The sequence below is a fragment of the Canis aureus genome, chromosome 10 (genome assembly GCF_053574225.1).
Source record: "Canis aureus isolate CA01 chromosome 10, VMU_Caureus_v.1.0, whole genome shotgun sequence".
Lineage (NCBI taxonomy): Eukaryota > Metazoa > Chordata > Mammalia > Carnivora > Canidae > Canis > Canis aureus.
The window spans coordinates 70778527-70799297 of record NC_135620.1 but is presented as its reverse complement, the minus strand read 5'-3'; the positions used below and the strand labels follow the sequence as shown (position 1 = coordinate 70799297).

The window sequence follows — 20771 nt, the reverse complement described above, 5'->3', positions numbered from 1 at the left end:
ACGAAGGAAGGAGCACATGAGCACACTGTATATAAATATGCTTGGGAAAGCTTTCTTCTTCTTCTTCTTTTTTTTTAAACCGAACTTGGTTTCTGTTGTAGGCGGTGCATTCCCTAGCAGGGCGGGGCCCAGTGTGTTGTGGAGGGGGGAGGGGAGAGGCCAGGGGGAGGAGTAGGCTGTGATTAATGCACCCACTGTTGAGAGCCTGTCTTCTATATAATGGAGGGTCTCTCTGCCCAGGGGGAGTCAGACCCGTCTCCAGGACCAGCAAGAGCATGGCAGAGAATCTGGGGCTGGGCTTCAGGGAAACAGCCAGTGTGGAAATGCTGCCCGAGGAAGGCAGCTGCACGCCCAAGGCCAGAGCCAGGCTGGCAACCAGGAGCCACGCATGCTGGGCTCTCACCTGCTGCCTGGTATCGTTCCCCATCCTGGCAGGACTCACCACCTACTTGCTCATAGGCCAGCTCCGGGCCCAAGGAGACACCTGTGTGTTCCAGGTAAGCAATCTTTGCCCTGACCCAGGGCTCCGTGGACCTGCTGTAGACACCTGGCGGTCCCTGCAGCTCTGGATAGAACCCCTTGACCCAGCCTGCTCCCTGCTTCCCCATGCAAAGAAAGCAGCACGTGGGGCGGCGGGGGAGAGGTCTGATCTGGTGTTTATCCTCAATAATTCCAGGGGATGAATTGTCCCTCTTTATGTTTATATGGAACAATCTCCAATAACATGTTTTTAGATCATTATAATCATCATGTACTGATAATTTCGGAACATTCTTTTTCTCCAAAAAATAAACCTCCTTAAGTTGCATAACTAACATGTGTCATTGAAGAAAATTAGAAAACGCAGATAAAGAAAAGAAGATAATTATCATTACCCATAACCACAGAGAGGTGACCACTATTGACATTTTGGGGTATATTATTCTGTACTTTTAATAAGATGAAATTATTTGGAGTCTCCAAATATGTTATGATTTTATTTGTTGGTAGTAAATTCAAAGCAGCATGATGATATAGATGGTTGTATTATATTCTTGTATATGTATGTGTTATAATTTATTTAATCAGCCCCCTTTCTTGGGTTCAGAAATTTTTTTTTCAATGTTCAAGAAAGTACCTCTTGCCTGGTTGTCTACCTCTCAGATCTTGCTGGGGGCTCGGGGTAGAGGAGCTTAGGCAAAAATGAATATAAGGTATAGGGAGAACAATGGTGCCAAGTAGGGGGTACAGGTATCAAGGAGACACTTATTCTAGACAAGGGACATCCAAAATCTTTAAGACTGAAGACAATGTTATTCAAATAATACCCTTTTGTATATACAAGAAAAATATATCTGTATAGTCTGTGATGACTGATTTCATTTCAGTCCCAAGCATATTAAATTACAGAGGGGAAAACAGGCTCTTCCATTGGTTTAACTGGATACTGGTCTTCTAAGCGATGCTGGCTGACCTCAAAGCAGAAACACAATGAGACAGCAAGCCATGGCTAATGTGTAACTCTCACCACCCCTTCAGGGTCAGAAAACAGACCTTGTTTCAGGTGGCAGCGTCCATGGCCACATGCCAGCATTGAGAATACGTAGAAATACTCAGATGACTCAGAAATGCTGTTCATGTTAGAGAAAAAAAATTCAAGGTATAGGAAGTCAGGCTGTGTCCCCCAGGCCACCATGGAGCGGATTCTTATGAAGCCAAACCAGTGTTGAGCCGGTGTTCTGGGATTCTGCTTTAGCCAGAAAGACAGTTATTCTTGAATGAGGCATTGAGTGACTTCCCATAACCTGAACTCTCCTGGGTTCTATGCGGGAACAGTGCCTCCACCTAAAGTGGTGTCTTGAGGTCCCGCATTTCAGCAGATGCCAACAAACATACTTTGTTGATCTAGAAGACCATCAGGCTCTGGAAGCACGTTGGAGTTAGCGACCATGGGAAGCCAGTCACAGCCTCAGTGGTGGAATGCCACGGTCCAGAGAGACCAGTGACTTGCCCTGTCAGGAAGAGAGTTCGAGACACAAGCTGTCACTAGACAGGAAGCCATAGATACTAAAGAAATGAAAAGGCTAACATTGCATTCTGAGATATTTCAAGCAATCTCCCTGGAGAGCAGACCCGCAAAGATGGTTCACTTGGTGGTTTGGCCAGGCTGCAGAACTTCTCAGTCAGTCATCAGAAGAAGAGAAAGGGAAATAGGGGTGAGGTGGGGACACATGTAGCAATCGAAGTCCTGAAAAGAAACACCTGGCCCATTCAAACAAGAGAGGTTAAGGAAGACTGTTTAAAGAGTTTGAGAAAAGTTTCAAAGAAGAGTCTACTTGCTGAGACATAGACACATCAAAGGGAACCGAAGAGCTAGAAGCATCCTGGGGTTAGCAACCGTGGGATGCCAGTCATCACCTCTTGGCCTGAAGGGGCAGATGGAGGGAGAGTTTTAGGGGAACACAGGGAGTAGAAAAATGTAGGAGAGGGCTAGCGGGAGGAGCTGAGGGCGGAGTAGAGCAAGCCTTCCTGCCAAACAGCAGAGAGGGAGCAAGAAGAAGGCCGGGAGAACTGGCCACTCTTGCTCCCAGCCTCTCACCCTCCGGCCAGACTGGAGGTCCGGCTCAAAAGCCAGAAAGCAAGTGGCCCAGAGGTCAGCCTCGCAGGACACAGGGCAGGTCCAAGAAGGGCAAAGAGAGGTTCCATTGGGCTATTGGAGAATAATCAGCTCAGAAAAGATGGAAAACAGGATTTAGGAGGGAAAAAGAAGTCACCGAGGAGAGTGTGAGTGGACATAACTGTGAAATGTCATGGCTCATTAGACACGGGAGTTTGAATCCCCGCTCAGCCACCTCTGGCTGGGTAAGAACCAGCACGTGGTTTCATTTCTTTGAACCTGTTTCCTTTTCTACCAAAAGAGGATGCTAATGTCAATACCCTGGTGGCGCTAGGAAAGCAACTGCAGGAGCCGGTTGTCGGGTGGGCATGTGGGGAGAGGTCTGCACCCGGTTCCTGGGATGTCATCACCACTTTGTGCCAGGCATGGGTGACTACCGAAAAGCAACAGCGATGGGTGGAGGAATGTTCCAGGCTTTTATTAGCAGCAACAAAAACAGTTACCAGAACTGTTAAATGTATATATATATTTTAAACTGGACCCTTCCTTCAGGAGTTATGTAAGGAAATAGTCGATGTAAAAATAAATAAATAAATAAATAAATAAATAAATAAATAAATAAATATAAAAATAAAAATAAAAAAATAAAAAAATAAAGGAAATAGTCGATGTGACGAAACCCTTGCCCAGGTAAGCTTGTAGAGCAGAAATCAAAACCAGACTCGAAAAGGTTTGGGATAACTGCCTTTAGGGGCACTGTCCATAAATATGGCATCAATTAAATACAGCCTGGTGCCTCCATGCAGTGAAAACCCACAGCTGCCACCATTTCTTAAAAAATGAAGCATCTCTATATGTAAGGATGGAGAATTTCCCTAAGATACATTATTAAGTGGGGGAAAAACAGTACATAACCAGTATATAGAATTGGGGACATTCATCATATATATATAGAAGATGAATATAATATAATATAATTATATATAATTAATATATAATTATATTAATATATTAATATATGATTATAATATAATTAATTATATAATTATGTATATTATATATTAATCATATATAATATACATAATATATAATAATATTTTATATGTATTATAACATAATAATATGATATATAATAATATGTTATATTATTATATATTAATTATAATATATTATATATTTATTTATATGTGTGTGAATATATGTATATTCACATTTATGAATGTGTTTATAAATTCATAGACTATCTCAGGAAAAGGACAAAAGATTGGCAGATCTCCCAGCATCTAGCTTGGGGAACTGGGTGACAAGTGAAAAGAGAGGATTTTTTTTTTAAGATTTTATTTATTGATTCATGAGAGACACAGAGAGAGAGAGAGAGAGAGAGATAGGCGGAGACACAGGCAGAGGGAGAAGCAGGCTCCCTGCAGGGACTGGATGCGGGACTCGATCCCAAGACCCCGGGGTCATGACCTGAGCCGAAGGCAGACGCTCAAACCCTGAGCCCCCCAGATGCCCTAAGAGAGACATTTTTAAACTTCCCTCCTTTTGTACAAAATGTATATGTCACATCTACAAAAAAAAAAAAAAATAGAGAGATAGTAAAATGTTTTAGGATCGTTAGACTCCTGGGGAAGGTCAGGTAGATTCAGGTGTTGAAAAAAACAGTTCGGGATCCCCGGGTGGCTCATTGGTTTAGCGCCTGCCTTCAGCCCAGGGCCTGATCCTGGAGACCCGGGATCGAGTCCCACATCGGGCTCCCTGCATGGGGCCTGCTTCTCCCTCTGCCTGTGTCTCTGCCTCTCTCTCTGTGCATGTCTCATGAATAAATAAATAAAATCTTTAAAAACGAAAAAAAGAAAAAAGGAAAAAAATAGTTTGAAACCCGGCCTAGCCACTTCTTGGCCATATTACGTAACCTCCTGAGCCTCGGTTTCCCTGTGCACGTAATGGAATACTTAGAAATAAAACAAAGTGTCTGGCAGGAGGTGGGAGATGAGTAAATGGCAGCACCTACGGTCATTATGGCCGAGGAACTTCCTTACTCGTGGGAATGACATCGCGGCGACAGTCTCTCCACCTGCTCTGGGACCTGCCGAGGGTCCCCCTCGATCTCTGCTCTTTGCGAGTGTCTCCGTGCCTCCTTCCCCGGCCTGGCCTTGTGCCCCGGCCCACACTCCAGCCAGCCCGGGCCCAGCGGCCCTGCCCTTAGTGGCTCTCCCCACTCCGCGGGCCCCACGCGGCCTGGCAGGTGCAGAGAGCAGGGCCCCGTCTTCCGCGGCCTCACTCAGGCTCTGCACTCCGGGCATGACGCAGTGCACCATGCTGGCTCGGCCCCAGCCTGGCACAGAGGGACACCCAGTTCTGTGCAATAAATTGCCAGGGAGGCCATAGAAGGCACTGCCTCCTTGCACTGAACCGCCAACCATCTCTGTCGTCCCTCCACGTCTGCTTCTGGAATCCCCACACGCTCTCCCCACAGTCTCCTTGCCTCCCTGCAATCTCACTTCTACTCCTTCCTGAAAAATCCCTGCAAGACTCCTAAGCCTTGATCCCTGCTCGCCTCTTCCCCCCACACCTGCCCCGGAGCCCCCATCCCCACCCCCATCTCCATCCAGACCAACAGGACCCCATCGTGATGCCCGCTGAGGCTTCAGGGTGGTGCAGGCTTGAGGGAATGCCATGGCTCCACCGCGCCACAGCTGCGGCCTTATAATAACTTATTACGTAGCAGCCATCATTCTAAGCTTCTTCACACCTAGGGTTTGGAGGAGAATAAATGAGATTGTGCCTATAAAAGTCCTCAGCCTGGCATCTGGCATATGTACATGTGTGATACATTTGCCCTTATTACTAAACACATCATCTAGGTTAGTCCTTGAAGTCACACAGTGAGGAAAGTGCTGCTTTAATCTCCATTTCAGAGATGATGAGTTGAGGCTTAGAAAACTGAAGCCAGGGATCCCTGAATGGCGCAGCGGTTTAGTGCCTGCCTTTGGCCCAGGGCGCGATCCTGGAGACCTGGGATCAAATCCCACGTCGGGCTCCTGGTGCATGGAGCCTGCTTCTTCCTCTGCCTGTGTCTCTGCCTCTCTCTCTCTCTCTCTCTCTGTGACTATCATAAAAAAAAAAAGAAATAAAACTGAAGCCATGTGTCCAAAGGCACACTGAGTGTGACATTGGAATTCAAATCCACTACACACATTCCTTCTAAGCACCGCACTGGTCTGCCTGTGATGTAAACCCAGCAAATCACTCACTTCCTGAGGGGGTCAGGAACATGTAATAAGGGTTCCCTAAAAAGTGCCTGTCACATAGTAAGTGCTGAGTAGATGCTACTCTTCTTCTAGCCCCTGGGAGCACCTAGAGGTACCTGGCACACAGAAGGCACTCGCTAAGTGTTAGCTGGATGGAGAGAGAGAGAGAGAGAGGAAGACATGCACAAGGGATCTGACCTCCTTAAGCTGTCCACTCCCTGTCTATCAAACGGAGAGGTGAACACACTTTCTTGGTAGCCCCACGCTGAGAATTCCACAAGAGGATGTTGGAAAGTATTGCCGTGACGTAGACGCTCAACAGACATGTGATTTCCCTGCTCGCTCCACCTCGGGTGTGAGCCTTTTTTAATCTCACTCAGGCTGTTTCCTCTTTGGAAACAGGGACAGTTCTGACAACCCCCTTTCAGTGTTGTCTAGAGAAAACAAACAGATGGTTGAGATAAAAGTGCTTTGGAAATTGCGGAACATGGAGCACTCAGTGGCTTTGCCCCTGCTGTGGCCTCAGCAAGTCCTGGCATTCCTGGAAAAGAAGCCAACTCACTCCAAAGGTCAGGCCGTGGGGAAGGGTGGAGGGGCCAGAACTGGTGAAGGTGCATGAAGGCAGGGTGAGCCAGCTGTGGGTGTGAGTCCCAAACATCTGCAACTCAGAGCTGGTGACTCCAGGATCTGTTCATTCACTTGTTATAATAAACACACACGGGGTCGCTGGGTGGCTCAGTCAGTTAAACATCCAACTCTTGATTTCAGCTCAAGTCATGAGCTCAGGATTGTGAGATGGCCTCACCCCAGGCTCCGCACTGGGCATGGAGCCTGCTTAAGATTCTCTCTCTCCCTCCCTCTCCCTCCACCCCTTCCTCTTCTAAATAAACACACACACACACACACACACACACACACACACACACCACTCCAGGGAGCATGGGGAGTTCCCTGGTCCTCACCTGAAAGACCACTCACTGTCTGGCTATAAGAGGTCATCTCCCAACCTGGTCTCCTTAATGAGGCCCAGCTGCCGACAGCAGTGACAAGTGTGGGTTTTGAAGTGGATGGAGGCTACTTTCCATCCCCTCAAGCCCTTTGCACTGGAAGGGGTAGAAGTCCAGAAGCGAGCTGTGGAGAGGGGAAGTCTCTTCTGTTGGGAGAAGAAAGAGGCCATCCAGAGCTCTCAAAGGATCTAGATCTGCCACTGGTCATGAAGAGACTCAAGGATGGTTTCTGAGTATCACTGAAGTGGTGAAACCAAAGGGAAGTTACACAGAACCAACATCATGCACCATAAACATTGACTGAGCCCAAGGAAAGAAGGAAGATGAATTGGAGATCCACTGTATGTGTGTGGTCTTCCTTAGGCATCACAATGCTTCCAGGAGGAAAGAATTATTGCCTGCCTTCACTGAGGAGGAGACTGAGTCTCCTTGAGGTTAGGTGACAGAGCAAAGTCAGACTTCTAGGAAACTCTGAGCTGGGATTCCCACATTTGCTCGGCTGTAAACACCACACGCTCAGCTCTGCACCACTCTGAATGTTTGGTGTGAAGCCCTGTCCAGTGTACCTGGGAGGGTGATGAATGAAATGGTCTTGGGATAAAACATTTCCAGGTTAGATATATGCTTGTGCAAGCAAAAGCCAAAGACAAGGAGGCAACAGTGTGTTTTTCTCATAGAAGTGCTGGGAGGATGTTATGGGTCATAAAATATTTATGTTTTTGCAATTGCGGCATTTATGACGGCAAGAAATGGATCTCTCTTCCTGTTTATGAATATACTAGACGTGGGTATGGGACATGGGAGAAAGGCTAAATGGGTCATTAGTTAAAATACACTCAAGGGATTTCTTTCTGGGGAATTGCCAATAAGAGAATTTCAAAGATCATCTCACTTGGGGCTCCATCATCCATGATATATACTCAGCCAATGTCTATGGGGCTCCTGACATGTGCCAGGCAGGGTCTAGATTTGGTCTGAAGTTTCAGATCCCAGAATTTCCATTTACTCTTTGACCTTTGGGCTACAAAACCTCTAGAAAGGTGATTCCCTCCTTTGAGAGTAACTGGAGTGGTAGACAAGGGCCACATGTAAACATCAGTTCAGGACCTGGCACCCCAGGAGCACTTGACTAGACAGCAGTCTCCCTCCCTCCATCCTTCTTTCTTCCCTCATTGGTGTGTCAGGGATTACCAATCAGCACACAAAAAAAAAAGTGAGAAGAAAAAAAGAGAGAAACTCAAATGAGAGTGAAAAATCCCCTGACCTATAGAAACTAAGGGGTGAAAAGCACCAGCTTGCTTTTCTTGGGCTAATCAAGGCTGACGGCCACAGGTGCCTCACTATTCTACTAAACACGAATCCCCATGAGCATCCACATTCGCCTTTTCTGTCTCTGAGTGCCGGCCAAAGCTCACAGCCTTCAACAGACATTTCTGAAGCCATGACTATGCTCCAATGAGAGCCTGATGAAAAACTTGGAGGCGCCAGTAACTAAAAGATTACGGCCATTTCACTCCTAATTTTTTAAATTTAAACAAGAATTCAGAATGTGGCATGTATTCTAAAATTTAAAAAAAAGTCTTTTGCTTAGTTTTTTGGATTGCAAAACTCAGGCAAAAGTCACAGAAGCTGAACCTTCTCCTCCATCTTCCAGCTCTCTTTCCTGCTTGTCTTTCTGACACATGAGCATCAGCATATTTTGCTGATTAAATAATCTGACAGACATGCCAGGCACTGCCTGAGGCACCAGAAAGCAAGAGACAGACAAGGTCGTTGCCCACAGGCAGCTTGAATTGTACTAGAGAGCGAAAAGCTCTGTTCCCCGTGGTCACCTTGAGAGCAGGCATTGAACCAGCTCCAATGTATAAACCTTTCCCCAGTAAGCTACTATTCCTTCATCTCAAATCTCCTCTTCATGCATTCCTTCTTCCCATCATAAAAACCTTCCTCCCATGAAGAGGCTCATTAAGAGAAGAAGCAATTGAAGGCTTTAGTTTTTGTTCTTGGAAAGAGAATCCCAGCTGACGTTTCTGGAGACTCTTGGACTATTGAGGTCTTCAACACCTGCCAGCGGGCACTATCACAGGCTCCAGATGTATAGCGGATTCCAGGCCACTAAAATCCATACATGTCCAACCACGCATGAAAATAACTGTGTGCCCAAGTTATAGAAATCCAGTAGAGCAAATAGGGAAACGTGTTCACATCGCAGATCCATGCTGATGACAATGAGACTCTGAGACAAAGGGAATGCTCCAATCTCTTAGCTGAGTGTCTGCTTAGACAAAAATAAGCAGATGTTCAGGAAGATTTCTCAGCAGAGAAATGAAATGGAAGTGGAAGACCAGCCACGGCAGTACGATTTCATAATTTCATACACAAGAGGATACAACCATACTATGCCCAATTCTCTTTGGGCTCACTTTCAGTTTTCTGCCTCACCAAAGACCAATTCTTTATCAGCTCTGATAATAGCAAATAAGGAAACAGGCTACAGAATAAGCTCAATTCTAAGCTTCTTCTCCATCCCCCCGCATATCCAAAATCCATCAGAATTATTGATGCTGGACAAGTAATTGCATCAATTAGGTTTAGGTTCTCCAAAGCAACTGTACCCATGACCGTATGCTAAATGAGTACATGGGTTCATTTGGCAGCAGAAATCCTGTTTTCCAGCAGCTCCCATGCTTTGTTGAGCCTCCTTACTCTTGCACAAGCTATTGGCCTTGTCTGGAATGGTCATTTACCTTTTATCACCTGGCTAATACCTGTGGGACCTATAAGACTCACTTCAGAGGTAATTTCCCCTGATTCCCCCACTTCTGGGTCAGGTTTCTGTTTTCTGAATTCTGTGTTTCCCCTACTGTCACAGTGCATGGAACTGCTGGTACTCATCCATCCACCTCACCAGAGGGGGATCTTATCTGGAAGTGAGAAGGTACAATGATTTAGGCCCAAAGATTCTAGAATTGATTGGCCTAGGTTAAAATCCTACTTCTCTACTTCTCTACTTTACAGCATTGGGCAAGTTACCTAACCTGACTGAGCCCCATTTTCAATATAAGGATGTGAATAGCATCTATCTTAAGAGTCATGACAAAGCTGAAGAAGATGAGGTGTGTGAAGGGCTAAGCATAGCACAGTGCCATTCATCATTCAATAAGTAGTAGCTACCCTTACTTTACTGCATTTTTCAGGTCCTTTGAATCATTCCCTGTGGTTGCCTCTCATGACTGGAGCAAAGAATTCTCAGAGAGGGATAAATAGTGGGTAAGAAGAATGGGGTGATCAACTGAGACCTTGAGTCCCAGAAGTATTTGGGCCTAAGTCTGGAAGGCCATGGGAAGCCATTGAAGTTTTATGAACAGAATTGTGTCCCAATACAATGATACTTTAGGAAAAGCACTCTGAGAGCAGGCAAGGAGATGATTTCAAGGAAAGGAGAACCAGATACAAAAGGACCATTTAAGAGGCTGATGGGAGAATCCAGGAGAATGGCATGCTAAGGCCTGGTAGGGAGGCATGAATGAGAAAAACTACAAAATAGAAATGGCAGCTTGGGTTTGTGGGAGAAGAAAGCCCCAAGTTTCAAGCCTGGCAACTCAAGGAAAGCAATTGTGCCATTCACAGAATTAGGATGTAGACAATGGAGAGACAATGGGGTCTGTCATTCAAAGACAAGATCTCTGGCCTTAAGAAGACTTCCACTGAAGGTTAAGGTAGCATGGCTTAGGAATAAAATGAGCCTGACAGTCTGGGCTTTAACAAGGTCACGACTATCACAGACCTGCTCACAGTCGAGCAATGACATAGCTACACCCACATGTCTACACAGACATGTGTAGAGACATCCATGCACATAGCACCACACCACAGATACATGTAGACACACAAGACACATCAGCTCCTACCTCCCTCCCTGCTGCCGCTGTTTTCTATTACCCACATGGACGCACAATTCCTCACTCATAAGTACAAAATCACACATACACGGATTCTAAAATGTAAAACTGGTTGGTTACATGAGGATCACTGTCCGTGGGGACTATGTAGTTACAAGAAGCCAATCAGAAGACTATGAGTTGAGTCAATATCATATCAGGGAAGGGTTTTTTTGGAAACTGTAAAATGTAAAGTGATGATTTTGTCCCTAAGCCAAGGACTCAGTTTTGTTCCTGAGCTTTGTGTTCAGACACATGAGTGGTGGTGATTCCTTCATTTCCCATGTGTTCTTTGCCCTGACTCATACATCTTCTGATTTGATCCTTATCTCAAAGCTGGGAGTTATCTGAGGCTAGGGATGTTATTATTCCCATTTTCAAATGAGGACACCAGAGCTCAGAGAGGAAAGGTGTCTTGCTCGAGATCATATTGCTAATAAAAGGTGACAGCAGGACTCAAATTTCATTCTATCTGCCTCCAAAGAAGTTACTCTTCCACTCCCATGTGGTACCTGAAATGGCCCACAAGCTAGGATTGCAAGGATGGATATCTCCATGTAGTGCATGGAAACAAGGAGTTCATCTGAAGGAGAACAGAGCCCTTATTTCTTTTTCTGTATCATTTTTTTAAAAGGTTCCAATTTTTAAATTTTTTCCAGGATGGAAAAAAGAAAATAAAGCAAGTGCCATCATTTGTTCAAATAATAGAAGCAATGACAGATGTCAGTGTGTCCTAGAACAGAACAAGGAAAGCTCTCAGAACAGATTTCAAAGTTGAGCTTCCAAGACAAGGATAGGAGAGAGAAGGTCATCAGGATGCTGGAGGACACAAGGGGAGCACTCAGGCATAAGATTCCTCTCAACCAAGTATTCTCATTGCCATGTCCCTCATCTCAGAGTGCCCAGGTTGGGTAGCAGCAGCATCTTAATCATGCCCTTGTTATGGGCAGCTGTGGGGTTGGGTGACAAAAGGGCCACAGGTGGTCTGAATCATATTTTTCTTTTCCATTAGGCTCCAAAAGGACAAGAGTTTGGACATTCCCATCAGCGAGCTTGTAAGTGTGTTCATATTTGTTGCCTTTCCTTGTGGGGAACAGAGCATTATCTAGTAGTTTTGCTATATAGAAGGTTCAGAGAGATGAAAACCCAGAGGAGAAATGAGGTTGCTCCCCATTCACTAAAAAGACAAAATGGTAGTGTGGCCAAGTGGGTGGCCTATGGAGGTGATGGCCTTGAGCAAATAATATCTCTGTCTCTGTTTACTTACCTGTAAATTGGTTCTAATGATACCTACCCTCTCAGGTTAGTGTGGATTAAATCAGTTAATTCCTATAAAAGTATTAGAACAAAATATTTAATCCTACCCACTCCCTACTCCATTTGTTATGCCATCCAGATGCCTCAGTGGATATGGCAAAAGGTCCTTGATTAAGGCCACAGGTCAGTTTGCTCCCCTGAAGCAGTAGCAGGGAAAGAAGGGCAATGTGAGTTCATTGACCATGTGCCAGGAATCATGCTAAGGACTCTCCATTCATGATAGGAATGGATGCACCCATCTTTGAGATGAGAAAACAGAGTCTTGGACACATTGGAAACTTGCCCAAAGTTATGGGCCAAGAGCCACTTGTGTTCAAGGCTCTTTCTCCTGAGGTTTCTCTGTCTCTGGAAAAATGACAACAATCCACCATAGACCAAGCTGAAGGTGGGGGAGGGATGTTTCTCTCCAGTTGCAGGCACCATGTAACTCCAAAAACAGTCTTCACTCCAGCTACCCTCTGACTCACACAAAGCATCTCTCTCTCTTTTCCTTACAGATGCATCTCCCAGAGCTGGTGGGGATAAGCCAAGGGCACACCTGACAGGTATTTCTCCCTGGTGTGTTTTCCAGATCATGCATGGGCCATGGGCCTAAGATTTCTTCCAGATAGTTTGCCAAAACTTATTCTAGTAGCTTCAAACTGGAAACCACATACCTTGGTAACAGACTTCTCCTCTCAGTTGAGGATTTTTAGATGTCTTCCTCCCTTAAGGGGTCCAAAGTCCCACGTCTCTTGGGCATTTTCTCTCAGATTCTATCAGTCTTCTTCCTTTCTCTCTGTCTCTCTTTCATGTACACTCTCAGTCATTCAGAAACAGCTTCCCTCAGACTCAGCGATTCATGTAATTCTGAATCTAGTCAAAGATGCAAGATCCCGAGTTGTTAAATGTACGGAGTCCATCTGTACTCTATTCAAAATGAAGTGATTGGACTTTTGCATTCAGGTAGACATTTGCAAAAAAATTTTGTTGATATGAAGAGATTAGAAGTGGCCTCATAATATCACCAGCCAGTCAGTATCCCAAGCCTAGCATTGAAATTCCTGGCATCTGATGCCTGGAGTTGCATATACCTCTAAGCCTCCAGAGAAAAGAGCAAGCCCGTACACAAATATGTGTTAAAAACTCATTGAAAAACTAGGGAGTTAACAGCAAGCACACTCTTTTGACCTATAAGAAAATTTGCATCCCACAGGGGAATATCCCTGGCGCCCAAGACATGCGACTTACATGTGATCAAGAGGAAAGTGTTTGTGGTGAGTCCTGAGTGAGGATTAGGACCAGAGAGAGACATCAAATCACCAATCACCACTTGCCTTTAGGAACAGAAGAGATTGAACAAGCTGGGCAGGAAAATCTTAGCAACAGAGTATGAAGATATCACGCCTCTTCCTACTGAATGGGGGAGCAAGGGGAGGGTATCTACGTTCTACTGAGCTCCTAACGTGTGCCAGTCACAATGGTAGGCATTTTACAACCATGATCTCATTTAATCTGCATATAGTCCCAACAAGAGGGGAAACTGAGGCTCTGACAAGCCAAGTCACTTGTCCCAAATCACATACGTGACTCGGAAGAGCTGAGATTCAAGTCTGACTCTTAGACCTGCACTGTTTCCATTACAACACACTTCCTACTCTAACTCCCACTTGCTGCTGTGTTGACATAGCTAATTGCATACCAGTTTAACAAAACTTGCTTTGTCTAGAGACTAAATGATTTTTGTTGCATCACCCCAGAGGATTTTTTTAATCTACTGCATCATCCACAAAGGAGTGGAGATGATTGGGGTGATTAATAAAAATGCCTTTCATAGATTTTGCAAAGAAGCAACAGAGCTCTCCAGGGCCCACTGAGCATTAGAGACCAGAGAGACCACATGCATTCTGAACGTGTGTCATTGTGCAAAATAAACCACAATCCAGTCAGCATCAAGAAAGATGCTTTAGAAAAATCCGGGAACCAGGTTTCTAGTCAGCCACCAGGTATGAAGTTCGCTAAATATTTCCTTAAACATAGCCTATCTGCAAATGGTGACGAATAGCATATATTGGTGATTGCTATGAATTTCCAAGGCACTCATAGGAAGTTCAAATACATTTTTATTTTCCTGAAAAGTATTAGTTTTACTGCAGATTATTTTATTTGAAATCAATGGTTTGGTTCTATTCATTTTTTTTCTGCTATACACATACTTCATAGAAGCACTCATTTATATGTCCAAGTATTTAATGCACATTCATAAACAATGCAAACAGAAGAACATATAAAAATATATAAAGTGAAATAGGCTTATTTTTTGAATCTGTCAAAATGTCAAAATCTGTCAAGATGCTGGTTTATTTGGGGAAAGCAAAAGTTGAGTACTTGCCATAGCTAGCCTCATGATAAAAATGTCCATCTCTCCTCTAGTCACTGGATCTTCCAAATGAGACTAGGAAGGGGCTTTATCTCCAGCTCACAGACAATGGAGACTCAGAGAGCAGGGACCTGCATCACTGGTTAATAATATCGTATGCCATAGAGCCAGATTCGGAACCCGGCTGAAGTGGCCAAAAGCCCCTGTCCCTTACACTCCACAATCCAATTACATCAACTTGTAGTTTGGTGTCAGAGAAGCATTTCCAGGATGTTCTAGATCTCTAGTTCCAATATCTGTCTTACATGTTGATTTTTTTATTAATCATTGCCTGCATTTCAATAACTTCGGACAGTTTCATTGCAGAGGAGCTATGGGGAATATTTGACTCCCTGAAATGTGATCTCTTTGTAGTAGGGTATGTCTGAAACAAAAGGCTAATGAAAGTGAATGCAGTTTAGAGGGTATTCCTCATAGCTGGGGATTTTATACACACCATCCCTTTTAATCCTTTCCATGGGTATTTTTATACCCTTTTTTTTAAAAAAAAAAAAAAAAAGGGAAAAGATATGTCAAATAAAAAACAAATCCTGACTTGGTAATGAGAGAGTTCATGCAAAAGGATTATTGCAAAGTTGGGGAAGGAAGCTCAGTGACAGTTGGGAAAATGCTCTGGCCACAAGGTCTGCAAGTGTCTCAAGGGTTAAGGTAAAAGGAGTTTTCTTGTACAGAAAGGAGTAAACGAACATATAAAGAACCAGGTGGGAAGAAGTGGGGAAAAGGTTGGCATGTTAGCATCAGAGAATGTTTTACCCAGAGGCCAGCCTATTCTCAGGAGAGACTGTCTGCTGGCCCAGGCTGAGGGTAGGCGGGAGCTCGGGAGCCTGAAGGCAGGAGAAAAACTTAACCAAAGTTTTGTTAACAAGCATCATGTTCCGATGGATCAGCAGAGACAGTACAGTTCAGCTAAACATTTATGAGGTAGAGAATGGGAATTTGGAAGATCTGGTGTCCGGTCTGGTCAGAGGTTGGGTACCTCTACCCCAAGGGGGGCATCCACCAGTTTCATCTAAGTCATTTCATCGAAGCCCATTGCCGTGAGCTGTTTTCCGAAACACAAAAGAGTGAGATTTCTTAACCTCCACTCTTCTTCAGGATCACAGAGCTAGGGTAAAATTCTAAATTATCAGGAAAGAAAACTGGGGCTCAGAGAAACAAAGCCATTTGCCCCTAAGATGCTACTCTCTGAACAAAAGTATGTGTCTGCTTACATTTCCTCCACTCCTTCTCCTCCGGGAGCTTGTTAGCTGTTCGTTTTATCCAATCACTTTACTCTGAAAATAACACGAGACTCTTTCTGGCGAAGTCCACAGGTTCTGACATAAGCAAATTAAACCTCCCTCTTGTCTTTGCAGTTGTGAGACAAAGTCCCACACAGCCCTTGGAAAGTCTGTTTCCGGCGCTGCATTGGGAACATGAACTTGGCCTGGCCTTCACCAAGAACCGGATGAACTACACAAATAAATTCCTGGTGATCCCAGAGTCGGGAGACTACTTTGTTTACTCTCAGGTCACATTCCGAGGGACCACATCTGAGTGTGGTGAAGCCCGCCAAGGGAGCCGACTGAACAAGCCAGACTCCATCATCGTCGTAATCACCAAGGTAACAGACAGCTACCCGGAGCCAACCCAGCTCCTAATGGGGACCAAGTCAGTGTGTGAAGTAGGCAGCAACTGGTTCCAGCCCATCTACCTAGGGGCCATGTTCTCCTTGCAGGAAGGAGACAAGCTGATGGTGAACGTCAGTGACATCTCTTTGGTGGATTACACAAAAGAAGATAAAACTTTCTTTGGAGCCTTCTTGCTATAGGGGCAAGGCACACATCCTTGTGTGAAGGTCCTCTGCCTCCTAGTTCTAATTTTCTTCAGTGATATGTCATTATAACAAGGTTGGTGGGTTGTTGGTTTTTTGTTGTTGTTGTTCTTGTTTTGGGGGTTGTTTTGGTTGGTTTTTTGTTTTTTGTTTTGTTTGTTTTGGTTTTTTTTTTTTTTTGGAGCATTCCACAGAAACAGTGGTTTAGCTATGAAATTTGAGGCCCGAAATTTCAGACTTTATATGCCTTTCTGATGAGAATCTTAACCGGAAAAAAAGCAGAACAGAGCAGACATATGATCGTGGTTGCTTGGAAAAGAAGTGAGTTTCTAAACACTGAGACACAGATCACCAAATGAACGGAGGTCCACTCAGAACATTTCCACTCCTTCAAACTACACCTTGGTCACCAGTGGGCCCAATTATTGTGTGATTTGTTCATGAAACATTTGCTTCAGTTCAGGGGCCCTGAACAAAATCCAAAGCCCTAGAAAATGGTGTAAACCTTAGAGGCAAAATCCTTCATCGGTATCTCCAAACACTTACTTTAATGATGGCTCGTCTTAAAAAAAAAAAAAAAAAAAGAAAGAAAAGAAAAGAGGGCTGGTATTTCTCATGAACATTCGAAAGAAGAAAGAAAGAATTGGTTTTCATGGCAAAGGAGAAAAGCAACCCTTCCTTTTATTATGCACACAGGCATGAAAACAAGCAAGCATGAGTTCCATATGCATATCAGAAATACAACAATAGCATTTACTCAGCACAGTTCTCTTGAGCACCTTTTACGTCCTGCGCACTTCCTTAGCCCAGAAGATACTACGAAAAACAAGACAGACTACGCAAAACTTAAACGAATTCCGCTCCCTGGTTCCTCATCAAATATCACTGAATGTACTCCAAGTCCAACGTAATTGGACTAACTCCAAGTCCTAAAATAACATATCATCTGACCTTGATATGTAAGATTTCTGAAGCTTTCCTAAGACATCCAGTTGATTAGGTCACTCAAGAAACTCGAAGACAGATTTCTAGCCGCCTGGCCCAACTCTACAAGACTGATTGATGCCAAGAGACAGCAGACTTACTCTCTGGGGGGATAAAGGGTCAATCACCAAATCTTAGAGAAGTTGACTTAGATCGGCTTTGAGATCTGACTCTTGGTTTTACATGCAGATGTTTTCTGGGTATTTTTCTCTTAAAATATTCAAGAGATTTCAATATGGAATTGGCTGATCAGCCCAGCCGAGGCTTCTCCCCTGGAGGAGAGGTTGGACATTAAGACCGTCCCCTCTACCTTTAGTGAGTTCATCCTCTCTAGTCTGTGTGATTTTCTGGCACAAATATGTCAAGGTTAGAGGAGAATTTGTGCTCTGAGCCTCAGTTGACTTTGTAAAGCAGGAATCCACCAATTTGTTTCCCAGGATCAAATGAGCTCACGAGGATGTAACCGGTTAATTCTGAGCAGTCTGTGAAGTCAAAGAGAATGTCGCTATGACATGGGCAGTGACCTCCAGCATGTTGGCCCCGATTATAAGTGCTGCCAATTGCAGGAAACCTCCCGAAGGGGTATAAAGCAAAATTGGCACCGAAATCACTCTAATCCTTTTGCCAGGAGACTACAGAGGCAGGAAGGTGTGCGGTGGGGCTTCTGAGCAGGATGATGGGTGTAGCGGTATGTGATCAATATGTGTTGGGTTATAATGACACAAAAATTGACTTCTGGTTTCTCAGTTAGGCGAGTAGGCCTCCAGAGCCTTCAGCTTCTCACCACGGTGAGCACGGGGCTCAGCAGGAGCAGAGGGAAGGGTGTGGTCACTGCCACCTGATTCAGAAGAGTCTGCATAAAGGAAGTGAAGCCTGAACGAGCCCTGAAAGAGGGTGGGCGGACAACAGACAGCCCTGGGGAAAGGGCATCTGAGACTGAGGAATTACCCTTTACTTAAAGCAGAAAGGAAAGGTTTCTCAGTAACTATAAAACCAGCTTGATAAAACATTGCTCCCTCAACCTACTCCTAGAACACTGTTTGCTGGCAGATCGGGATGACTGTATCGATAGCTCCAGCCTGCCTCCAGGATCAGAACTCACACCCCATGGAAGTAAAGAAAATGCTCGGTGTGCATTTGCATGGGTTCCCAACAATGTGGGGCACGAGAGAGGATTTGCACAGAAGAGGCCAGAGTCCCGCCCAGCTCACCTTCTTCTCCACTAACCCAGGGTCTTCGGACCTGCCGGTGGGCCTTGAGTCAACCAAGAAACAGAAGTGTCCTGCTGTTCTGAAAGACTTGACCGCTTTGGGAACATCCTTGTCACGTATTTATTTTGCTCCTGTGATAAGCTTGTTTGTTTATTGAAGAGTAATATCGTGCTGAGGCTGTCCTGGCTAAATATGTTAAATCCTTAACATCTGGTACTGTTCAGAGAGGGCCAGCCGAGAGTTTCCAGTAGAACTCAGGTCAAAACTTCTGTTTCCTAGGTGTTATCTCTGTGGCTCAATTCTGTGCACTAATTTTAAAAATGAGGCTAGAGAACACTCAAGAATGTGGTGGTCTCCTAACAAAGTAAATGAGATGCAGTCGAGAATTTTCAAGGAAAGGAGCACGCCCATGTGCTTCAGAAAATCGTTAATTTAGGGGGAAAATGCTTTGCTGCTCCAATGTCTCTCAAAGGGCTGAATTCAAATCAAGTCCACATTTACCGAGTGCCTACTCGCCCCGGGGGACACAAAGAGAAATTATTTTAGTCTCAGATGTGTTTACTGTAACTGCTCAGCAGTCCATTGTCTGCAGACCCTTCCATTTATATTGGTAGTATTAGCTAGCTAATTAGCTAACTTGAGGCACGTGGAAATTTTCTCATTAGGAAAATACGTGCCATCTGATGAAGGATGATCATTAACAAAATGATTTGTGTTTACACAAGTGGGTTTTTTAAATAGCTACTCTCAGAGTTTTCCATTAATAAAAGGGGACGAAATAAAGATACCATTTCGTCTGATAGAATCCATTATTTACGCTACACGTGGAGAGAGGTTATCATCCTCAGGACTTGAGTTTGGCCATCAACACCCTTGAAAATATCAGAACCTGTGGATGAGCCAGAGGTGCTCTGAAAAGCCTGTGTGCCTTCCGAAAATCCAGGAATCGTGATCGAAATGCACAGGGTCACTAGCATTTTGACCCTAGCATGGTTTAGATCTATTTGGCAGGATGGCATTGCTTAGGCTATGAAAACTCGTAAATGTTTTGACTAAGGTACAAGAGGACTTTCACATCCCGAAAACGTCTGGTTCGTTCAATAAGAGAGGCAGACTAGGTCCTTGGCTCCATTTCAACCTAAGCCACGTCACCCCAGAGGAAGTTCCACATCCGTGCTCGTCAGTAAACCGAGCTGGATTTTAAAAGTTTGACGAGCTCACTGTGCACGAGGCACGGCCGTTGCCAACAGTCTCTTGCAAGATTTTTTTCCCCAGGCCTCCCCCATCTTGTTCCCATGATTGCAACACTGGGGATTAATTCCTCAGGACAGGATTGCTCATTATACTCTGCACTTTGCTAAACACATGCAGTCGTCTCTGGTCTCAAGATTTCTTACTCTTCTAGGGCTTGGAGTCCTGAAAGTGTTCTGCCTTGTGGAGCATTAATTTTTTCCTATGTGCACCACTCTCTTGGATACTGATAATGATGGCCTCATCCTGGCAGCTGAGCCTGGGCTAACCCCTGAATCCTTCTGCTCTAATGGTGAAGCAGAGTGTGGATCAGAGCAGTCACACCTGTGGCCTGCCCCAGGCCGACGTCCATATTTTGAGCTGTCCAAGTTCTGAGACAGATTTGCCCCCCACCCCTTCTCTCACCCCATTTTAAGAAGAAAATGCCAGCCCAGACAGAAGTTACTTTTTCGGAGTCACACAATGAGTTCTTGGCAGATCTAGGGCTGAGATACTGTCTTCCCGAATCATAATCCTGGGCTTTATCATTGCTCTTAGCAAATAGTATTTGTTTTAATAACTGGAGGAGAGATTGGAGGAAGTCATGAGAAGTATTATCAGATACCTTTGGGGGATGTAGAAGGGGGGAGGGGACTGCTTCCATGTCCCTTAGAGGAAAAAGCTAGGGCTAAGCAGTTGCAGTTTACAAGGTCATCGTTTGTGGCCCAATACCCAGAAAAAGTATTTACCCCCCAAAATACAATATTCCCAGATAGTGATTTCTCAGTCCCTGGATATATTCAAGCAAAGGGCTTATCTCAAGGGTTCTGGAGAAGCCGTTCCATCATTGAAGTGGTAGGAGGGATAGAGTCAAAGGATGTCTGAGGTCTTTTCCAAATCTATGATTATGTAGCCATTTGCATTTTTTTTAGTGCAGGCATTTTTAAAATTGACTTCCGTGTGTTCTACTGGATTATTAAGAACCTGGCAGGGCTTGTC

The 20771-nt window shown here is 44.6% G+C and overlaps 1 protein-coding gene and 1 long non-coding RNA gene across 5 annotated transcripts in view; one reads left to right on the top strand and one right to left on the bottom strand.

Annotated features, from left to right (window-relative positions):
- LOC144322722 (uncharacterized) overlaps window positions 1-20771 on the bottom strand; it is a 106352-nt gene that overhangs the window by 11415 nt on the left and 74166 nt on the right. The gene's annotated exons all lie outside the window — the stretch shown is intronic.
- TNFSF15 (TNF superfamily member 15) lies at window positions 70-19332 on the top strand. The gene is made up of 4 exons (XM_077913063.1): window positions 70-497; window positions 11811-11853; window positions 12613-12660; window positions 15890-19332. Exons 1-4 carry the CDS (start codon window positions 186-188, stop codon window positions 16342-16344), a joined length of 858 nt encoding a protein of 285 aa, XP_077769189.1. The 5' UTR covers window positions 70-185; the 3' UTR covers window positions 16345-19332.

Excerpts from the sequence above, each read along its gene's own strand:
- TNFSF15 (XM_077913063.1), top strand. The coding sequence starts at position 186 with ATGCACCCACTGTTGAGAGCCTGTCTTCTATATAATGGAGGGTCTCTC. Across the intron at positions 498-11,810 it reads GAGACACCTGTGTGTTCCAG|GCTCCAAAAGGACAAGAGTT; the intron begins GTAAGCAATCTT and ends CTTTTCCATTAG. Across the intron at positions 11,854-12,612 it reads ACATTCCCATCAGCGAGCTT|ATGCATCTCCCAGAGCTGGT; the intron begins GTAAGTGTGTTC and ends TTTTCCTTACAG.